Genomic DNA, 21,336 nt, shown 5'->3' with positions numbered 1-21,336 from the left:
TTCCCTCATTCCCCTTTAGGGATTAGATTCCGTTTTCGTGTATTATCGTATCTACAGGTCTATCTACAGGTCTTGTTTCGAGAAATTCATGCAGGAGGAGAAGACATCCTTTATGGACGAGCTAAAGTCCTTTATCGAGGAAAAGGTGGTTTCTTCTGTTGCCTCTGCCACGCAAAGAGATCCCCCTCAGAAAAAGCCCAGACTAGTGATGGATTCCTCCTTGGATGATGAGGATTGTAATTCTGAGGCACCGTCTTGTTCGCTAGCTGATACCGACGATCGAGTTACTCAAGACCTTAGTCAGAGATCAGAATCCTGTCACCTGTTCCATATTGATATATTGATAACCTCCTGAAGGCTATGCGGGAAGCTGTAAACATTGAAGACGAGGTTCCCACTATGTCTCGGGAAGACGAGCTGTTTGGCGGTCTTAAGGCCAAGATCGGTCTTAAGAAAAAGATAGTAATTTTAGAACACTTCCCGTCTTTGATCAAGAGGTTTCCAAGGATTGGGATTCATTCCCAAAAGTGGATGTGCAGGTGAATAAGGTGGTTAGGAAAATGAACCTCCCCTTTGAGGATTCAGCGCAGCTTAAGGATCCTATGGATAGGAAGTCTGTTGCTCTCCTGAAGAAAGCCTGGGAAACCTCCATGTGCTCAGCCTCAAGTCAAACCTTTCTGCTACGTCTGTAGCAAGAACACTCTTCTTGTGGCTAAGAGAGCTAGAGTCCCACATTAGGGAGGGTACCCCCAGGGATGCTTTTCTAGAAAGCGTTCCTTTGCTGAAATCTGCCACTGCATTTCTTGTGGATGCAGCAGCTGAAGGTATCCATTTTGTGGCCAAAGAGGGCGCCCTAACCAACGCAACAAGACAGGCTCTGTGGCTGAAGCAATGGGGCAGTGATATTCTAAAACAAAGCTCTGCAGTGTCTGCTTTTCTGGAGCATTTGTATTGGGTCCAGAATTGGATGCCATCCTGGAGAAGGCCTCAGAGAAAAAGAAGGGGTTTCCAGAGAACAAGACTTCCTTTCGTCCCTTCAAGAACCCCAAGGACACCTTTCGTGGGAAAGGTAAACAGGGTCGCTTGAGCTACCCTAAGGGAGGAAGAGGGCTTCCTCTTTGCTAACCTACCTTATGATTCAGGGAATAAGAAGCAGTGACGCCACGGTAGGGGGTGCGTCTCCCCGGATTCGCATCTCAGTGGTCATGTATTACTTTGAATCCTTGGGTCTTGAACATTATCCAGTGGGCATACAGGATAGAATTCAATCTGAACCACCCCCCCTCAAGGTATGCCACCATATATCTTCTGCTTCCCCCTCACTCTCTTATCTGGCAGGAATTCTCATCCTTGGTTCCAGTTTCTGAAGATCAAGAGAAGTCCGGTTTCTACTCTCCTCTGTTCCTGATCAAGAAGCCCAACGGTTCAAATCGGCTGATCATAAACCTGAAGCTGTTGAACAACTTCATCACCTACCGGAAATTTTGTATGGAGTCCGCCACTCAACTTATTCACTCCAATTTCTGTATGTGCACTATAGATCTTTGGAATGCCTACTATCGTGTCCCAATTCAACTCCTCTCAAAAATATCTCAGATTTTTAGTCTTCTCTCCCGATGGCTCCATTCTTCATTTCCAGTTTTGTGCTCTTCTTTTTGGCATTTCATCAGCTCCAATAGTTTTTACCAAGATTATGGTAGAGGTTGTGGCCTTCTTAAGGCTGCAGAATGTTTCCGTTGTCCTCTACTAAGACGATCTCCTGATAGTATGGAAGGACAAACCAGGTCTAACGGCTGCAAAAGCGCTTACCCTGGAAGAACTCTCAGACCTGGGGTGTTTAGTCAACACACAGAAATAAGACTATCACCTTCCACTCAAAAGATTTTTCTAGGTGTGTTGTTGAATTCTACACATCAGATGTCTTTCCTCCCTAAGGGGAAAGCAAACAACATAAAAGATCAGATCCTTCAGGAGGAGGACTTCCATATTGATAAGATATGAAGATCCTGGGCCTTCTCACATCCTGCCTTCCTTCGGTAGCTTGGAGCCAGAGCCACTCTCTAATCTTGCAGAGCTGGATTCTCCGGTCCTGGAACAGGAGTCCTTCCGGCATAGACAAGAAGGTCATCATCCCGATCTCTGTAAAAAGAGATGGAATCTCTGCAAAAGGGAGTTCCTTGGCACTGCCTTCCGTATGTCACCAAAATGACCCACGCAAGCAGTATGGGTTGGGGAGCAGTCTTCCCTTCTCGCTTCGCCCAAGGTTCATGGACTTTATGCCAATCCAAGAAGCCTTCAAATTATGTGGAGCTAGGTGCTGTCTGGGAAGCCCTGAGGTTGAACGCTGCCCACCTGATAAACCACGTCGACTTCCTATCGGACAACACCACGGCCGTATCTTATCTAAGAAAGCAGGGGGAAACAAGATCCTCGATCCTCTCCAACTTGGCCCGCACCATATTCTGCTGGGCAGAAGTAAACATCCTCTCCATGTCAGCCACCCACCTGATGGGAGTCCTAAACAGGGAGGCAGACTACCTTCAGCTAACCAGCATCTGGGGCATGCCTTGAATCGACCTCTTCGCCACAAGGGGAAATTCAAAGTGCCGTCTGTACTACTTCCTAGAGTCAAACGTGACCAGAGAACGCCTGGATGCCTTCAGTCGCCCATTGAGAGTGCCTCTCTTTTACATCTTTCCCCATATTCCTTGATAATATGGATATGGAAAAGGTTTGACTTTTTGGGGGTTAACCCCCCCCCCCCTCCCCCATCTCGGGCCAACCCTAATATCTTTTAGATTTTGGACTAACTACAGAAGGGCCTGGAATTCAGATTATCTACCAGCACCCTGAAGGTCGAGTTTCTGCTCTCTGCGTCTTTTTCAACCATCCTGTCGTGGATCACAGGTTGGTCAAGAGATTTATTGTGGCCACATCCAGGATCAGACCTCAGATCCCCAAGCGGGTTCCAACCTGGGATCTCACCTTTAATAGTAGATGCCCTCCCCAAGTCTCCCTTTGAACCCTTGGAAGTATTAAAAATCTAACTCCAAGACTGGTCCCGTTATGAAGCTATTTTCTTGAAGGGAGCTCTGTTTTTGGCCCGTAAGGCCATTGCCATACGCTGGATGGCTGATCGCTCTCCTACTGTCTCTCAGTGGAAGAAACTAGTTAATCTGACTATACCTTACGAGAATATAGTTTACAAACACAGGGCTTCCAGGATAAGTTCTGAAGAGTGTGGGGCTCTTGGTGCTCTTCCCCAGATACCCTTTTTAATGTTCGCAGTCTGAGAGAGTCTCTTGTCCCTCTTCAGTGAGTGCAATACTCGCTGTAGGTGATATTACTATAATTTTACATAAAACAGTTGGGCACCCTTCCTGCACTCCTCTGTGCACTGTTGACAGGAGGGATTCCTTATTCTCCAGAAGTAGGGTGGTAGGTTACCTTGTTGCCTAACCATTGTTACTACTTTTAATGGATCGCTGTTTTTGTACAGATGTTATCACACATGACAAATGATGTGTAAAGATATATGTTGTTATATCTGATGTACCTCAGCTAAATGCTCCTTGTGTTGTGATGTTGCACCATTTCATTTCTGTGCCAATAAAGCGATTAAAAAAAAAAATTAACTCCAAAGACTACGCTCTTGATAGCTGTGACTAAGAGGTTGGGGGAGCTTCAGGCTATCTCCATTTGAGAACCCTACATGCAAATACTTTGTGACCAGATCATTCTCACCTTAGATCCAAGTTTCACTCCCAAAGTGGTGTCCAAGTTCCACAAGGACCAGGAGATCACTTGTGTCCTTCTGCGAGAACCCCTCTACAAGCAGAGAATCCTCATTGCATGTTCTAGATGCAAGGCGTGCGGTCTTAGCCTTATCCTTATCTACAGGCCACAGACTCTTGGCGCATAGACCATAATCTATTAATTCAGTTTCGGGGGAAGAAGGACGTCATGGAAATGGTGAATGAGTACTCACCGTTAATTCGGTTTCCATCTAGTCCTCCATGACGGCCTATACAATATGTATGTGACTTGAACATACTAAATAAATAAGGTTAAAGGCCTCCCACCCGGGAGGATGCGGTTGGGAGGCCTTTAACCTTTCTTCTTCCTGTCCCTACAGAGGTCAAGGGGCATCCGTCAAATGGCCATCATGGAGGACTAGATGGAAATCGAATTACAGGTGAGTACTAATTCGTCTTTTTTTTTTTTTTTTTTTTAACATCACGGTCTATAAAAACTGGACATCCTATTCGCAGTGTAAGAACTCACTACCACAGAGTTTTGATGATTGACACACTGGACACTATCAAGAGATCTTTGCCTTTCTTCAAAGGAAAGAAGTCCCATGCAATGGGAACTAGATCCCGTCCATGACACATGGTGTTTTTGCCTTTCTCTGGATTAGAACTTATCGGTTAGGCTTCACAGACCTGTGTCTTTATTCAATGTAAACTACTATGAAGCCATAATAAGTCTATGTCACATAAATACCCAGTAACCATCTCCTCAAAAATGTTTCATTTTTGTTTTTTTTAGACTAAAGATTGTATGGTGCTCTCCTCCAAGCTGTCATTTTTTTTAGATGAGCTGTTATGGGTGCTCACAGACTCTCAGCTACGGGCATTACTTTCATACACAAAATCCCTAAGTGAAGCCATCCAAAAATCAGTGAGGCAAAAAAAGCAGATAGGTGTGGAGCAGGTAAGTTCATTCTTTGTAAAAATATTTCAATTTTAGTTTTATACTTTTCTAGTATCCTACTCTTCTACTTAAATTTAGTTTTATACTTTTCTACTTGATACTATTTTTTGTTGTTGTTAGGTCCCATCCCCTACTACTGCTGTAAATTGGTCAGTTTCCTCTCCCAATTCCAGCTCTTCCAGTTTTGAACACTACTTTGAAAAATTTAATGTGAAGGAAACCTCTTATCATCTACTTCTCTCAAGGCTAGAAATACATGTGTGTGATGAAAGCCAAACAAGGGGTACAGGTATGTATTATCAGAAGTGACTTTAGAAACCAGCACTGCACAAAAGTATTATATTATGCTACACCTATAGAATAATGAAGTAGGAAATTGGTGACATCTTCAATTTTTAAAGGGAAGCTGTCGGGCACGTCCATCTCCCCAAATCGAAGGACCTACCTGAGTTTCATAGTTGAACTGCATGAAGAAATTTAAATGAGTCAGCAGGTCTTGTGAATTATAAAATGAACCCCAGACTTTTACTGCACTTCATCATAATCCAGTGAATTGAGGCCCTGATTCAAGCTGCTGCCCCCTTCCTCCTCCAATCATTGTAAACATGACCCCTGCTTGTTTACAAGGCGACAGAGGAGGAAGGGGTGTTGCAGCCTGACATGTTGCAGGGGTGTGTTGCCTGCAGCAAAACTCACTTCATTGGATAACTGTACAGCACAGGAAAAGTGTGGGGGTTGATTTTATAATTCACAGGAGCCGCTGACTTATTTCAATATCATCAGGCAGTAAATAAGGTAGAACCTTTCTAGATATTCCTGATGGGGTTCTTTTAAGTAAATATGTATTTATAGGTGCTATTGACATATAATTCTCACTAGATGCTAGTAACGGCCCATCCAATCCACTGCGTGAAATAAATCAAACAATAGATGTCCATAAATTAAGTTATGTTTAACCCTTTAAGTCCTTGCTTTTTTGTTTTTACATTTTTCACTCCCCACAATCAAAAATCTATAACTTTTTTTTTTTTTTTTAACACGTAAAGAGTTCTGTGATGGCTTCTGTGATGGCAAATTGCACTTTTACTTTTACTATTTTTCAGACTCCCTAGGGTACTTTAACCCTAGGTTGTCTGATTGATCCTATCATATATTGCCAAACTACAGTATGGGGATTTTTACAATGTGGAATTAGCACATAGTAATCAATGGGTTAAATCCATCCGCTCCTCTATGACGTTGCTGGCGGCCATGTGCAGGTTAACACCCGGGTTACCGGCTATGGAGAGGGCTCAGCCTATGAGCCCTCTCATGCACCCGCAGGTTAACGTATATCAACCACTCAAAAATAAACAAAAACAAACATTAGAAATACTCACCTCCACTCCTCTTTATCTTGATCCCGACACTATCTATCGCTGGTCTTGACACGCGGGGATAACCTAGAAAAAGTTATAATTGGCAGCACTGATCGCAGGGACTAGAGGTCCGGCATTCCAGGCTGTTAATTATGCACGCCATCGCTTTCCAGTTCCCCACATTCTCACATCATGTGCAAAATACCTGCTGCTTCACACCCACATTTAGTACAGTTTGAGTCTCCTCGAACCCCTATTTGGAATAATAACTGCGGTGATCAATACGCTCTGTGCAACATGAGAAGATGGGACATGAGCCTCGCTTGGAGACAAAATCGTTACCATTTTTTTGGCAGTCTGACCATTGCTCAACTAAACTTGGTCCTATGTCTCTTTCCCATTTAGCTCTGCTTTTAATGGGTGTGTTACCTAAAGATTTATTTAACAAAACTACATTATAAAAGGAAATTAACCCCTTAGTTGTGGTGGCCATCAGTCCTCTATTCAATGCACCGCAAGGCCCTGTCGAATGCGTGTCGTACCTGTAAATATTGGTAGAACCATGCCTGTGGAAGTTGATAAGTATTACTTGGTTCTTCAAATGTCTTACATATACCATTAGAGCATAGATCCTTACCAGACCCCCACTCAGTTTTACTCCGCTTAAGCGTATCCAGGCTGATGTGTGCCTGTTGGCCCTTCCAGATCAGCTGGAAACATCCCTTGAATTCTATGGAAATAAGTCTGTGCAATCCATACTAGGGAATTGTGTAATATGTACAGAAGTTTCAACATTGGGACCATTTTAATTAAGTCTCCCCTGCATATCGGAGAGCGGGCCACTTACACCACCTTTGCCTGACTAGTTACCACTACTCCACTACTAAATATTTGACCTTGGATGCCACAAGTTAAGAGCCTAGAGAATGGGGATCCCCCTGAATTGGATCAAGTGGAAGTAGGACTGACTTATTCCCGTTAAGACTTAAACCTGAATACGATCCAAAAGTATGAATTGCGTCAGTTGCACCTGTGAGGGCCTATCCGTATCTCCAAGATATATTAACAGATCCGCATAAAGGGAAACTCGTTCCTTCCTGTCTCCAGCCCCAAATCCCTGCTGTTTTGGGGTATTTCGAAGTAGGGCTGCTAGTGGATCTATTGCCTGTGCGAACAGGGAAGGAAAGAGCGGGAAGCCATGTCTCAGACTTAAATGCCAACCCATTAACTTTTATTCTTGCTTTCGGACGAGTGTAAAGCAATTGAGTGCTTTTAATGAATCGGGGGCCAAAATGCAATTCATGCAAAACAGCCCAAAAACAAATACCCACTCGACGCTGTCAAAAGCTTTGGCAGCATCTAGTGAGAGAAATGCCCTGCCAGTCCTCCCACATCCCTCGGCCTGAATGTTTAGATATAACTTTCTTATTTTGATCGTTGTGGACCTGTCTGGCATGTATACCAATTGATCCGTGTGTGGGAGACTAGCAGGTATCTCTGAGCCTTGGCCAGAATTTTAATGTCTACAAGGAGTAGGGATAAACAACATTGTGGAACCGCGCAGCAGAGGTGTCTCTATTTTGTTTAGCTGGGATACTTGGGCCATACTCCTTCCCCTCTCTCTTACGTGCTCCAGAACGTGACATGTCCACTGTAGATGATAGATCTCTGTAAATGCTTCTCTCTGCATTCTTCATTAGCCGGCAGTTGTGTCCATGCGAGCTGCCGGCGGGCCCACACTATGATGCGGCGGTGTCGCCGCTGATGACGTCATCGACAGCAACACCGCCGGCAGCTCGCATGGACGCAACTGCCGGCTAGTGAAGAATGCAGAGAGAAGCTGCCGCCGAGGACCGGGAGCCGTGTCGAGTATTAAAGGTGAGTATCGTCGGAGGGTGAGTATTTAAGTTTATTTTTCTTTATTAGCTTGTCATACTTGGGGCACGCTGTATATCACTTGGGGCAGGGTAGGCTGTATACTACTTGGGGCAGGCTGTATACTACTTGGGGCGGGGCAGGCTGTATACTACTTGGGGCGGGGCAGGCTGTATACTACTTGGGGCGGGGCAGGCTGTATACTACTTGGGGCGGGGCAGGCTGTATACTACTTGGGGCGGGGCAGGCTGTATACTACTTGGGGCGGGGCAGGCTGTATACTACTTGGGGCGGGGCAGGCTGTATACTACTTGGGGCGGGGCAGGCTGTATACTACTTGGGGCGGGGCAGGCTGTATACTACTTGGGGCGGGGCAGGCTGTATACTACTTGGGGCGGGGCAGGCTGTATACTACTTGGGGCGGGGCAGGCTGTATACTACTTGGGGCGGGGCAGGCTGTATACTATTTGGGGCGGGGCAGGCTGTATACTATTTGGGGCGGGGCAGGCTGTATACTATTTGGGGCGGGGCAAGCTGTATACTATTTGGGGCGAGGCAGGCTGTATACTACTTGGGTCAGGGCAGGCTGTGTACTACTTGGGTAAGGGCAGGCTGTATACTATTTGGGTCAGGGCAGGCTGTATACTACTTGGGTCAGGGCAGGCTGTATACTACTTGGGTCAGGGCAGGCTGTATACTACTTGGGTCAGGGCAGGCTGTATACTACTTGGGTCAGGGCAGGCTGTATACTACTTGGGTCAGGGCAGGCTGTATACTACTTGGGTCAGGGCAGGCTGTATACTACTTGGGTCAGGGCAGGCTGTATACTACTTGGGTCAGGGCAGGCTGTATACTACTTGGGTCGGGGCAGGCTGTATACTACTTGGGTCGGGGCAGGCTGTATACCATTTGGGGCGGGGCAGGCTGTATACTACTTGGGGCGGGGCAGGCTGTATACCATTTGGGGCAGGGAAGGCTGTTTACTACATCCTCTGCTTATACTCGAGTCAATAGGTTTTTCCCAGTTTTTGGTGGTAAAATTAGGGGTCTCGGCTTATACTCGGGTCGGCTTATACTTGAGTATATACGGTAGTATTGCCTGTAAATCCCTTCCCAACGTGCACCATCTTAGAACAGTGTGACGGGAAGTGACGTGCCAACACGGTTCAGTCACAGTGATGAGGGCAAGTTGGCGGATGTTCCTGACTGGGGGCATCCATCTTGCTCAGTGGACAAGAAGGCTTTTGTGTTAAAGGAATTATTGTAACAACTGGTCAAATTGCTTGCAAACTAGGATCACTTGTTGGTTTTATGTTTTTTATATAGGTTTTCTATTTCCCCTCCAAGCATTTGGAGTTGTTGGCAGATCCTTTTAAATTCTCCAAGTTCCTTTCCTTTCTTTTCTTTTCCTTCCCTTCCTTTCTTTTCTTTTCCTTCCCTTCCTTTCTTTTCCTTCCTTTCCTTTCTTTTCCTTCCTTTCCTTTCTTTTCCTTCCTTTCCTTTCTTTTCCTTCCTTTCCTTTCTTTTCCTTCCTTTCTTTTCTTTCTTTCTTTTCTTTCCTTTTTTTAATTTTCTTTCTTTCTTTTCTTTTTTTTTTTTTTTTTCTTTTCTTTTTTTTTTCTTCTCCAGAATAGGGTCACTCACTGCTAACCTTTCACAATACATTGATAGATTGCTTCAACCACTGGTAAAAGTCATACCCATTTATATTAAAGACACCACTCAAATTATTGCTCCTGTAGAAAAATTTGAATGGCAACCCTGTTGGACGTTGGCTACAGTCATGGACATAAGCTTTGAGAATGATACAAATGTTAATTTTTACAAAGTTTACTGCATCGGGTTTTATAATGGAAATGTGCATATACTCCAGAATGTTATAAAGAGTGATCAGCTTAACAGCAATTAATTGCAAAGTCAATATTTGCCTAGAAAATGAACTTTTTCCACCAAAACACATTTCAACTTCATTGCAGGCCTGCCTTATAAGGAGCTGCTAACATTGTTTTAGTAATTGCTCCATTAACACAGGTGTGGGTGTTGATGAGGACAGGGCTGGAGATCAATCTGTCATGATTAAGTAAGAATCACACCACTGGACACTTTTAAAGGAGGCTGGTGCTTGGCATCATTGTTTCTCTTCTGTTAACCATGTATTCATCATTGCACTGCATAAAACTGGCCTAACAGGGAAGAGTATCGCAGCTAGAAATCGCATCATCAAGGAATTCAAGGAGAGAGGTTCCATTGTTGCCAAAAAGGCTCCAAGGCGCCTAAGAAGGACCAGCAAGCGCCAAGACTGTCTCTTAAAAGTGTTTTCCGCTTTGGGATCGGGCAACCAGCAGTGCAGAGCTTGCTCAGGAATGGCAAAAGGCAGGTGTGAGTACATCTGAACGCACTGTGAGTCGGAGACTCCTGGAGCAAGGCCTGGTGTCAAGGAGGGCAGCAAAGAAGCTACTTCTCTCCAGAAAAACATCAGGGACAGACTGATATTCTGCAAAAGGTACAGGGAGTGGACTGCTGAGGACTGGGGTAAAGTCTTTTTCTCTGATGAATCCCATTTCCGATTGTTTGGAACATCTGGAAAACAGCTTCGGAGAAGACAAGGTGAGCGATACCACCAGTCTTGTCTCATGCCAACTGTAAAGCATCCTGCAACCATTCATGTGTGGGGTTGCTTCTCAGCCAAGGGAATCTGCTCTCTCACAGTCTTGCCTAAAAACACATCCATAAATAATGGTACCAAAATGTCCTCCAAGAGCAACTTCTCCCAACCGTCCAAGAGCAGTTTGGTGATCAGCAATGCCTTTCCAGCATGATGGAGCACCTTGCCATAAAACAAAGGTGATAACTAAATGGCTCAGGGAACAAAACATAGAGATTTTGGGTCCATGGCCTGGAAACTCCCCAGATCTTGATCCCATTGAGAACTTGTGGTCAATCATCAAGAGACAGGTGGACAAACAAAAACCAACAAATTGTGACAAAATGTGAGCATTGATTGTGCAAGAATGGACTGCTATCAGTCCGGATTTGGCCCAGAAGTTGATTGAGAGCATGCCAGGGAGAATTGCAGAGGTCCTGAAGAAGAAGGGTCAACACTGCAAATGTTGACTTGCTGTATTTAACTAATTGTCAGTAAAAGCTTTTGTTACTCATAATATGATTGCACTTGTATTTCTGTATGTGATAAAAACATCTGACAAACACAGATATAAACCAGAGGGCAACAGATCATGTGAAAATATTATATTTGTGTCATTCTCAAAACTTATGGCCATGACTGTATATTATAGCTGACTCCCGCGATCAAACTCGGCTGTAACACACTGAGCATGTGCAGCATGCTCACTGTGTTATATAACACAGTGTAATACATCTGTATTACACTGTGTTATTTGAATGATAAAAAATAAAAGTTTAAAACACTAAATAAAGTTTCTGTAATAAAAAGAATTAATTAAAGTAAAAGTCCCCAAAACACAAACATTCTGTACAATAACTCAGAAATAATATTGGACCCGCTCAGTGAGCGCCAAAAAACAAAACCCGAAAAAGGTTCCAAAAAAGGTGATCAAAAAAGTTATGTGTGCCAAATTGGTACCACTGAAAAGGACTACTCAACACGGAAAAAATAAACCCTGAACCAGCTCTGTCAACGAAAAAATATTATTAAAGTTATATCTCTGAAAAGATGGCGATACAAAAGCAAATGAGTTTTTCTTTACATTTAGTTTTTTTCCATACACAACAGATATAAACCTGATTGATTGTGGGCAGGCAAAGCAGCCGCAATCAGGTAATAAACATACACCAAAAGCTTGAACATGAGTGACGTACCACCAAGAAAGAGAAATTTGATTGCAACAAAGAATACTTTATTATGTGCAAAAATACATTAACATTAACAATAGATACAATTACTGGACAAGCAACATAAATTAAAAACTCTGCATGGTGCAATAAATGGCTGAACAAATAGCCTCGAGGTAGGTGAAACAGTCATGAAAGTTGTTTATAAAGAACCAATGCACTATAGTGCATGGTTACAAGGCAGTAAACAATGACACATATAAATAGGATGACCAAAACAGTAACAAATACCATACCAAATGATGACCAGCAGAGGATTGCCCCGACACGTGTTTCGCACTAAGTGCTTTATCAAGGGGAGTGCAGGTAAGAGGAACAAGTGCCTATTTAACTAACAAAGGACCAATGAAAGGGGACTAAAAATAATGGACACAGGTGAAATGCATAGTGGTAAAATGCATCCACATACCCAAACGCTGTAAAGGAACAGCGTGGAAACCGGAAGTAAAGCGCCGGGGTATCGCGCAGGCGCGGGAAGACACATCCTCACGAGACCTCGCACACACTGACGGGTGCGTGCGCCTGCGCCAAAAAATGTGTCGCACGGTGAAACCGTGCCACACCATGGATAATAAGAGTAAAAACTGGCGCTGTGTACTGCACACTAATGAAAAGTGTCGCTGGGTAGTCAATCAAAGCGACAATAAGATAAGACATCTGGCCCCTGAGTACAAAAAAGTGCAAAGTGCGAGTAAAAACACAAGAATAATGAAAGCTAAAACCATTAGTAAAACCTACACTGGAGAGGAAAACCTAATGAAAAGCAAGAGAAAATATTTTTTCAGAGAGAGACCAAGTGGATTTATCTCTTAAATACGGTTACCCCGCTTGGTCTCAATGAGAATCTAAGCTTCGCACCATTCTTATAAAACATTTTCCTCAAATATAAAAAAATATTTTCTCTTGCTTTTCATTCGGTTTTCCTCTCCAGTGTAGGTTTTACTAATGGTTTTAATCATCTCTATTATTTTTTCATAAATTCTTTCTTCTTTCTTTTCCTTTGTTATATAAATTAATTGTGAACATGTGCCTTTCACTTTTTCTTCTTCTTTTCACAGTTACAATTTGGACCATTTTTTTGCGCTTTAATGGAAGCTCCATTTAGCTTGGCTCCGCTTTCCCCATTCACCTTCACGAGTGTCTCACTGGGCTTTGCACCGCACTGTGTGTTCACGTTTTTTTACCCTTATTCCTTTCATCCTATTATTGTGTATGTATTTTATAGTGGTTTATACTGCTGGTAATACTTTATGTATTGTATATTGCTTAGGTGCATTTTAAGCTTGTATACCCATTTCATGTATTTCCGACATGCAAAGTGAGAATTATTAGCACTTTATATTTGATCATATGTCCACTTCTTGCATCTTTGATAATATTTGTAGGTATTTTCTTGCACTATAACATAATAACATTTTTCTGTACTAATAGGGTATTTACCTATAGGTATGTTTTGCACTTTATTCATGTAGGACTGTATACGTCAACTTACATGGTTTGCATTCTTTATTACGATGTTCACTTGGCTGTCGTGTTTGCACAGCCTGTTTTATCCCTATACTGCACTTTCCATGCTAATAGACTCTTATAGGCACTATGCATTTTCTTTACATTCATTATGAGGTCAGCTTTCATTATTCTTGTGTTTTTACTCGCACTTTGCACTTTTTTGTACTCAGGGGCCAGATGTCTTATCTTATTGTCGCTTTGACTACCCAGCGACACTTTTCATTAGTGTGCAGTACACAGTGCCAGTTTTTACTCTTATTATCCATGGTGTGGCACGGTTTCACCGTGCGACACATTTTTTGGCGCAGGCGCACGCACCCGTCAGTGTGTGCGAGGTCTCGTGAGGATGTGTCTTCCAGCACCTGCGCGATACCCCGGCGCTTTACTTCCGGTTTCCACGCTGTTCCTTTACAGCGTTTGGGTATGTGGATGCATTTTACCACTATGCATTTCACCTGTGTCCATTATTTTTAGTCCCCTTTCATTGGTCCTTTGTTAGTTAAATAGGCACTTGTTCCTCTTACCTGCACTCCCCTTGATAAAGCACTTAGTGCGAAACACGTGTCGGGGCAATCCTCTGCTGGTCATCATTTGGTATGGTATTTGTTACTGTTTTGGTCATCCTATTTATATGTGTCATTGTTTACTGCCTTGTAACCATGCACTATAGTGCATTGGTTCTTTATAAACAACTTTCATGACTGTTTCACCTACCTCGAGGCTATTTGTTCAGCCATTTATTGCACCATGCAGAGGTTTTAATTTATGTTGCTTGTCCAGTAATTGTATCTATTGTTAATGTTAATGTATTTTTGCACATAATAAAGTATTCTTTGTTGCAATCAAATTTCTCTTTCTGGGTGGTACGTCACTCATGTTCAAACTTTTGGTATTAGTTTTTTTCCAGTAAAATTGTAAAAATATATTAAAAACTATATAAATGAGGTATCCCTGTAATCGTAGTGATCTATACAATAAATATAATATAGTGCATCTCATGTCGCTAAAAATAAGCCCTTTTATGTCCAAATTGCCCCAAAAAAATAATGATTGTATAGCCAATAAAAAGCGACTGCATAATCTGCTCTGAATATCACAGCTTCCCTTCAATACCCTGGCGTGTACTCATACAGTTTACCACCACATTTGTGGTATTGTTATACTCTGGAGAGATTGGGTATCAAACTTTGTGGAGAGTTTTGTTTTTTTTATCCACTGAGAATGTGTACTTTTGTATACATGAAAAACACATTCATTTATCCAAAAAAAATTCAAAATTGCATCCGGTTTTTTTTTAACCCCTGTAAAATAATTAAAGGGTTAGCAAACTTTATAAAAATTATTTTAAGTACATTGAGGGGTGTAGTTTCTATAATGGGGTAATTTATGTGGTTTTACTTTTTATTTAGGCCTCTCAAGGTACTTGAAACCTGAATAGCAGGATTTTACGTTTTTTATGAAAATGTGAAAAATCGCACCTTAAGTTCAAAGCAACATAACATCCTACAAAAATAAGAGTATGCATAAATATCATGTCCACCTAAAGTAGACATTTGGTGAATGTTGATTATTAATTTTTTTTTGCTGTTATGACTATATGTGGAAAAAGTAAAACATTTTTGAATTTCGAAAATCAAGAATTTTTCCAAATTATCACCAAATACTGTATCTGAATTTCTCATAAATAAATGCACACATAACACTAAATTTCTTCAACTAACATTAAGTTCAAAGTGTCACAAGGAAACAATCACAAAATCACTGAAAAGTGGCTTCGGCGTTAAGGAGTTAATAGTTAATTATCTTTTTCATTTTTAATTTTAATTGTGGTTAAAAAATGTTTTCTTTTTTTTTTTTTTAGTCTCTGGAGGAGCTATACAAATGACTTTTCGCAGAATCATGTTAGACTATTATCCTACCCACAAAACAGGTATGGAGACTTTTTGAAATGTGTGTAGTCAATTGCTAAAAATATATTGGTTTATTAAAAGGAAAAAAACTATTTTGTACTATTCAATGGTTTCTGTTGTTGCCATAGACTTTAATTTTTTAGTGCACAGGGCCAAACATACACGCCCCCGGGGGACCCCAGTTGTGTTGGAGTGAGCTTCGAGCTTTGGTGTTAACCCATTTTATGCCATGGTCGCAGATAAATTGGGGTTTCCTCCACGATTCACCCCCCACCCCCCACCCCAAAATAGTATCACTGAAAAATGCATCCCCCCCCCCTGGCTTATTGCCAGGTTAACAGAAAAACAAATATTTTATAGCTTACAAAAGTCTGCCATTAAAGAAACTAAATAATGTAACATCCTGTTAGGCAAAACTTCTGCAAGTTCCCCCTTCCCTTCTGAACCTTACTAAGTGCCTAAACAACAAGTAACATTCATATATGGGGTGTCCATATAGAATTGTATAACAGATCTCAAGGTGGGTTTTCTCCTTTTTGTCTTTAGTGAATCTGTACTTTTAGGACTAAAGGAATGTTTTACCACCAAAAGAGACCATTATAAATTTGACCTCCATTTTGTTTTAATTATTGTGAAGCTTTCATGGGGTTAACAATCTTCCTAAATACATGCAAACATGGGAAATGTAGATTAGTAACTAATTTGGCCGTGCATAAGTCTGTCTGAGGTCTCTTTTTTTTCCTTGGAAGTGTGAGTACCAGTGTCTTTCCCTAAATCTCGTTCACCAGGTAATGTATACTTTTTTTTTTTTGAATGGTCCTTTTGCCTACAAAGATGTATAAAGAAGGGAGCACTGGGGATATGTCTGCTGTCTTACCGATTTTAAAATATTTTACATACAGTGGGTACGGAAAGTATTTAGACCCATTTAAATTTTTCACTTTTTGTTTCATTGCAGCAAATTGGTAAGATCAAAGAAAGTTCTTCTTTTTTTTTTGCTCATTAATCTACACTCTGCACCCCATCTTGACAGAAAAAACTGAAATTTACATATTTTTACTTTACTAAACAAGAAAACCATAAGTATTCAGAACCTTTGCTGTGACACTCATATTCATCACAAATGCTGTCAATTTCCTTCTGATTTATGCTTGAGATGGTTCTGTTCCTTTTATTGGAGTACGTCACTGTTTAATTTAACTGATTGGACTTGATAAGGAAGGCACACACCTTTCTATATAAGTCCTCAGAACTCACATTGCATGTCATAGCTCATGAACGTCATGAAGTCTAAGGAACTGCCATTGGAGCTCAGAGACAGATTTGTGCTAGGCACAGATCTGGCCAAGGTAAGAATTTCTGAAACACTCAAGGTTCCTAAGAGCAGAGTGACCTCCATAATCCTTAAATGGAAGAAGTTTGGGAAGACCACAGCTCTTTCTTGACCAGACGGTATAGCCAATCTAAACAATTGTGGGAGAAGAACCCCAAGATCATTATGGCTGAGCTCCAGAGATGTAGAACTGAGATGGGAGAAAGTACCACACAGTCCACTATCACTGTAGCCCTCCCCCAGTCAGGGCTTTATGGCAAAGTGTGCAAACAGAAGCTTCTCCTCAGTGCAAGACAAATGAAAGCCTGTATACAGTTTACAAAAAAATACATGAAGGACTCCCAGGTCATGAGAAAGAAGATTCTCTGGTCTGATGAGATGAAGATTGAATTTTTGGTGTTAATTCTAAGCAGTATGGGGAGAGAAAACCGGGCACTGCTTGTCATCTGCCAAATACAATCCGAACAGTAAATCATGGTGGTAGCAGCATCATGCTATGGCGGATGTTTTTCAGCTGCAGAGGCAGGATTAATGGTTGTAATTGAAGGAAAGATTATCCTGGAGATATCCTGGATGAAAACCTGTTCCAGATTGCGGTGAGCCCAAGGTTCACCTCCCAACAATACAATGATCCTAAGCACACAGCTAAAATAACTCGGCAGTGGCTTCAGAACAACTCTGTGTTCATTCCTGATTGGCACAGCCAGAGCCCTGACCTAGACACAATTGAGCATCTCTGGAGAGAATTGAAAATTGCTGTCCACCAGAGTTCGCCATCCAACCTGAGGGAACTGGAGATGATCTTCAAGGAAGAATAGCAGACAATCTGTAATTTCAAATGTGAAAAAACTTGTTGCATCATTCCCAAGAAGACTCATGGCTGTACCAGCTCAAAAGGGTCCGTCTAATATGTCTGTTTTTATTGTTTAATACATTAGCAAAAAATCTACATTTTTTTTTTCTGTCAAGATGGTGTGCAGAGTGTACATTAAAGAGCAAGAAAAAGAACTTTTTCGATCTTGCCAATTGGCTGCAATGAAACAAAGTGAAAAATCTTAATGCGTCTAAATACTATCCGTATCTACTGTACATTCATAGCTTATACTTGCACTGCTGCAGACCAGAAGCAAACTATGGATGTTGATGAAAACCCTTAACCTCAGGTTACTGTAAGTCGTATGGTGGTGAAGGGGAAATGGGCTCTGTGGGATTCCCATATTTTCACCTTAGTTTTTTGCACTGATTGAGAGAACAAGGTAAAAGAAATTAAGAAAGAAACAGGTAAACATTAATCTCATTACATAGCTTTGGTAGCCTTCTGTTTATATCTGGATCCTCAAGAAAGAGATCAGTTGTTTAAACCTCTTGAGGTAAAGACTGCTTTGAATAGTCATTCTAGTTCTTGAGAAGATAACTGACTGAATCTTGATACATTTTAAATGTAGAAGATACTGTTAAAAACCAAATTCACAATGGATTGAAAACAAAGAAATATGTATTTTTCCCCATAAATAGCATTTTAGAGGAACTAATCTTAGAAGGATGGAGACATCCAGAAAAGAGAATATACATTTCGAAAGAGTTCAGAAGTATACTTCTGAACAGTTGCTTCCTCTTGCTTTAGCCAACGCAAATCCATTTGGAAATGGCAGAAACTTGTCTATCTGGGCTGAAGACCCCACACCATCTACTAGCTGTGGAACGGGATCCAGTAGTAGACAGATGAGTGGTTGCTGCCACATGGTTTTCCGTTTTGTTGTTTGTTTACGGTGTTCACCATCGCAGTCCAAAAATGATTCTATTTTATCATACAGATTGTTATTGACTCAACAATGCTAAATATGCAGGGCGGTTTATAATAATTTATAAAATGTTTCCAGGGGAACATGTCATTTTAGGGGCTTAAATATTATTTATTTTTCATTTTGATGTTATTAAGCTTTTTTTTTTTTTTTTGCTCAGAGAGTTTACAGTTGAACAGGGTCTGACTGCTGCAGGCATCGGGCAGCCTTGGGGCACTTATCAGAGGATCGAATCCCTTGGTATGAGGCACGGTTAATCCGAACCCTAGAGGGACGACTCTTACACGCCTTGGTCATGTGTGTAAAGGGTTAATCATGTTTAAAGATGGCTCCCATCGCGGGTGTTAGAGCACAGTTTTAGCTGTGATATACAAGTGACACCCCCCCTGCTTTTGGTGCTGGCTTTGTTCATGAGCCGATGCCGGAAGCTGGAGGTAATGCCCAGGTGTGGGAAGGGGTTATACACAGTTAGAGGTTTTGGGGTTTCCCATTGTTTCTTCATTCCGCTATGCGAATAGCTTGATGTGAACAACCAGATTATCTTTAATTTCATAACATTATTATTGTTCTTTCTGTGTTTATTTAATTTTTTAATTTAATAATTTTAAGTACATTCACTTGCCCATATTTAACAGGCAACTGCCCTGTTATTACTACCATTTTCACCTCTATTTCTTACCATCCCCATTTTACAAAAAATTTTAGGTGATAATAATCAGGTCCCCATTGACCCTATATTATGTTTTCAAATCTTAATAAAATAAAAACTAATATGAATATTGTGACACTTTTTTCAACTTCAGTCTATGGAGGTGTTAATTTTTGTGGGACCGGCAAATGTTTTCATTTCTATTAATCACTTTTTATCATTTTCTTAATTTTTTATTTTGCAATGTTTTTTTTGATTGTATAAAGTTTCTAGGGAAACGTGTTGGGGGTTGATTGTGGTCTGATTGTTCTTAGTCTACTGTAATACAGCTATATTGCAGAATATTGATGGTAGTGATTTATGTGTGATAACCATAGGACTTTTCTGACGCTTTCAGCTGTAATACAATCTAATCGTTGCCAAGATGGCGGTAGAACTTAAGCATCAGAAGGCTCTCCATGTACTGCTATTTTTCAGTATTATAGGTTTTTTGGCCTTCCCCCTACATTCAAAATAACCTACTTTAATATTGTGATAAATCTTCAAATGTCTTGATAAATATGCCCCACTGTTTGACCTGTTGTGGGTTTATACTTATTTGATATACAGGCAGGTCCCCTACTTAAGGACACCCGACTTACAGACAACCCATAGTTAAAGACGGACCCCTCTGCCCCCTGTGACCTCTGGAGAAGCTTTCTGGATGCTTTCATTTAGTCCCAGACTGCAATGATCAGCTGTAAGGTGTCTGTAATAGAAGTTTTATTGATAATCCTTGGTCCAACTACAGCAAAAAAAATTTAAACTCCATTTGTCACTGGGGCAAAAAAAAAAAATTGTCTGGATCTACAATTATAAAATATACAATTTCGGTTTACATAAAAATTGGACTTAAGAACAAACCTTTTGACCCTATCTTGTATGTAACCCCGGAGACTGCCTGTAATGAGACCACTGCTGGAAAGTGAACCACAAATAGTGTACAGGCAGTCCCCGGGTTACGTACAAGATAGGTTTGTTCTAAAGTCAAAACTGTGTATTTTATAATTGTAACCATAGCCACATTTTTTTTTGTTGGATTTTAAATTGGATTGGATTGGATTTTAAAAATGTCAGATTGTCTTAAGAACCAGGATTAACAATAAAGCTTAATTGCAGAAACCTTTCATAACTGCTATTGCTGTTTATTGTAGTTTATGGGTAATGTACAGTAAATTAGCAACATACAGGGGTCCGTTTGTAACTAGGGGTCATCTGTAAGTCGGGTGTTCTTAAGTAGGGGACCACCTGGTATAGTGTACCGTATAAATTCGAGTATAAGCCGAGTTTTTCAGCACAAAAAATGTGCTGAAATATCCTAATATTCGAGTCAAGAAAAAAAAAAAGTTGTACTACCCTTCCAACGACTCCCAGCAGGTCCTCTTTCTTATATCGCGGCTCTGGCATTGGCTCCATGTCCCGGTCTGTCCCAGGTATGGTGACGTCGGCTGCATGCTGATATTCTTATGTGTGCGCCGGCATCAGCACACACTGTCAGAGTGCGGCTGACATCACGATGCCTGCGACGGACCAGAACACGGAGCCAATGCCGGAGCCACTATGTATGGAAGAGGACCTGCCAGGGGGGCGTCCGAAGGTTAGTGCACTGTTTGTTTTTTCCTACAGGCATTGTATTGGGATCAGGGACTGGCAGGCTATATACTAGAGGGGGCAGGCAGGCTATATACTAGAGGGGGCTTGCAGGCTGTATGCCAGAGGGGGCTTGCAGGCTATATGCCAGAGGGGGCTTGCAGGCTATATGCCAGAGGGGGCTGGCAGGCTATATGCCAGAGGGGGCTGGCAGGCTGTATGCCAGAGGGGGCTGGCAGGCTGTATGCCAGAGGGGGCTGGCAGGCTGTATGCCAGAGGGGGCTGGCAGGCTGTATGCCAGAGGGGGCTGGCAGGCTGTATGCCAGAGGGGGCTGGCAGGCTGTATGCCAGAGGGGGCTGGCAGGCTGTATGCCAGAGGGGGCTGGCTGGCTGTATGCCAGAGGGGGCTGGCTGGCTGTATACTTGGGGGGGGCTGTGACCAATGCATTTCCCACCCTTGGTTTATACTCAAGTCAATAGGTTTTTCCAGTTTTTTGTGTTAAAATTACAGGTCTCAGCTTATACTGAGATCGGCTAGTACTTGAGTATACACTGTATTTTCAGGCTTAATGGTATTTGCTTTTAAAATATAGATTTTGTCATTTTAATAATATATTTTTCTGATGACACCGCATGTATACAGGCAGTCCCTGGTTATGTCCAAGATGGGTTCTGGAGGTTT

General features: G+C 41.8%; 1 protein-coding gene across 1 annotated transcript in view; it reads left to right on the top strand.

The window, feature by feature from the left end:
- The window catches only part of BLTP3A (bridge-like lipid transfer protein family member 3A), a 135,489-nt gene that overhangs the window by 32,595 nt on the left and 81,558 nt on the right, over positions 1 to 21,336 (top strand). Inside the window, exons 7-9 of the mRNA XM_072137197.1 lie at positions 4,552 to 4,716; positions 4,837 to 5,005; positions 15,193 to 15,261. Of these exons, the coding sequence (XP_071993298.1) occupies positions 4,552 to 4,716; positions 4,837 to 5,005; positions 15,193 to 15,261 (403 nt within the window). The remainder of the gene's footprint in view (positions 1 to 4,551; positions 4,717 to 4,836; positions 5,006 to 15,192; positions 15,262 to 21,336) is intronic.

Source organism: Engystomops pustulosus, chromosome 2, assembly GCF_040894005.1.
Source record: "Engystomops pustulosus chromosome 2, aEngPut4.maternal, whole genome shotgun sequence".
Taxonomy (NCBI): Eukaryota; Metazoa; Chordata; class Amphibia; order Anura; family Leptodactylidae; genus Engystomops; species Engystomops pustulosus.
The sequence above is the reverse complement of the archived record's forward strand: the minus strand, read 5'-3'. Positions and strand labels throughout refer to the sequence as shown.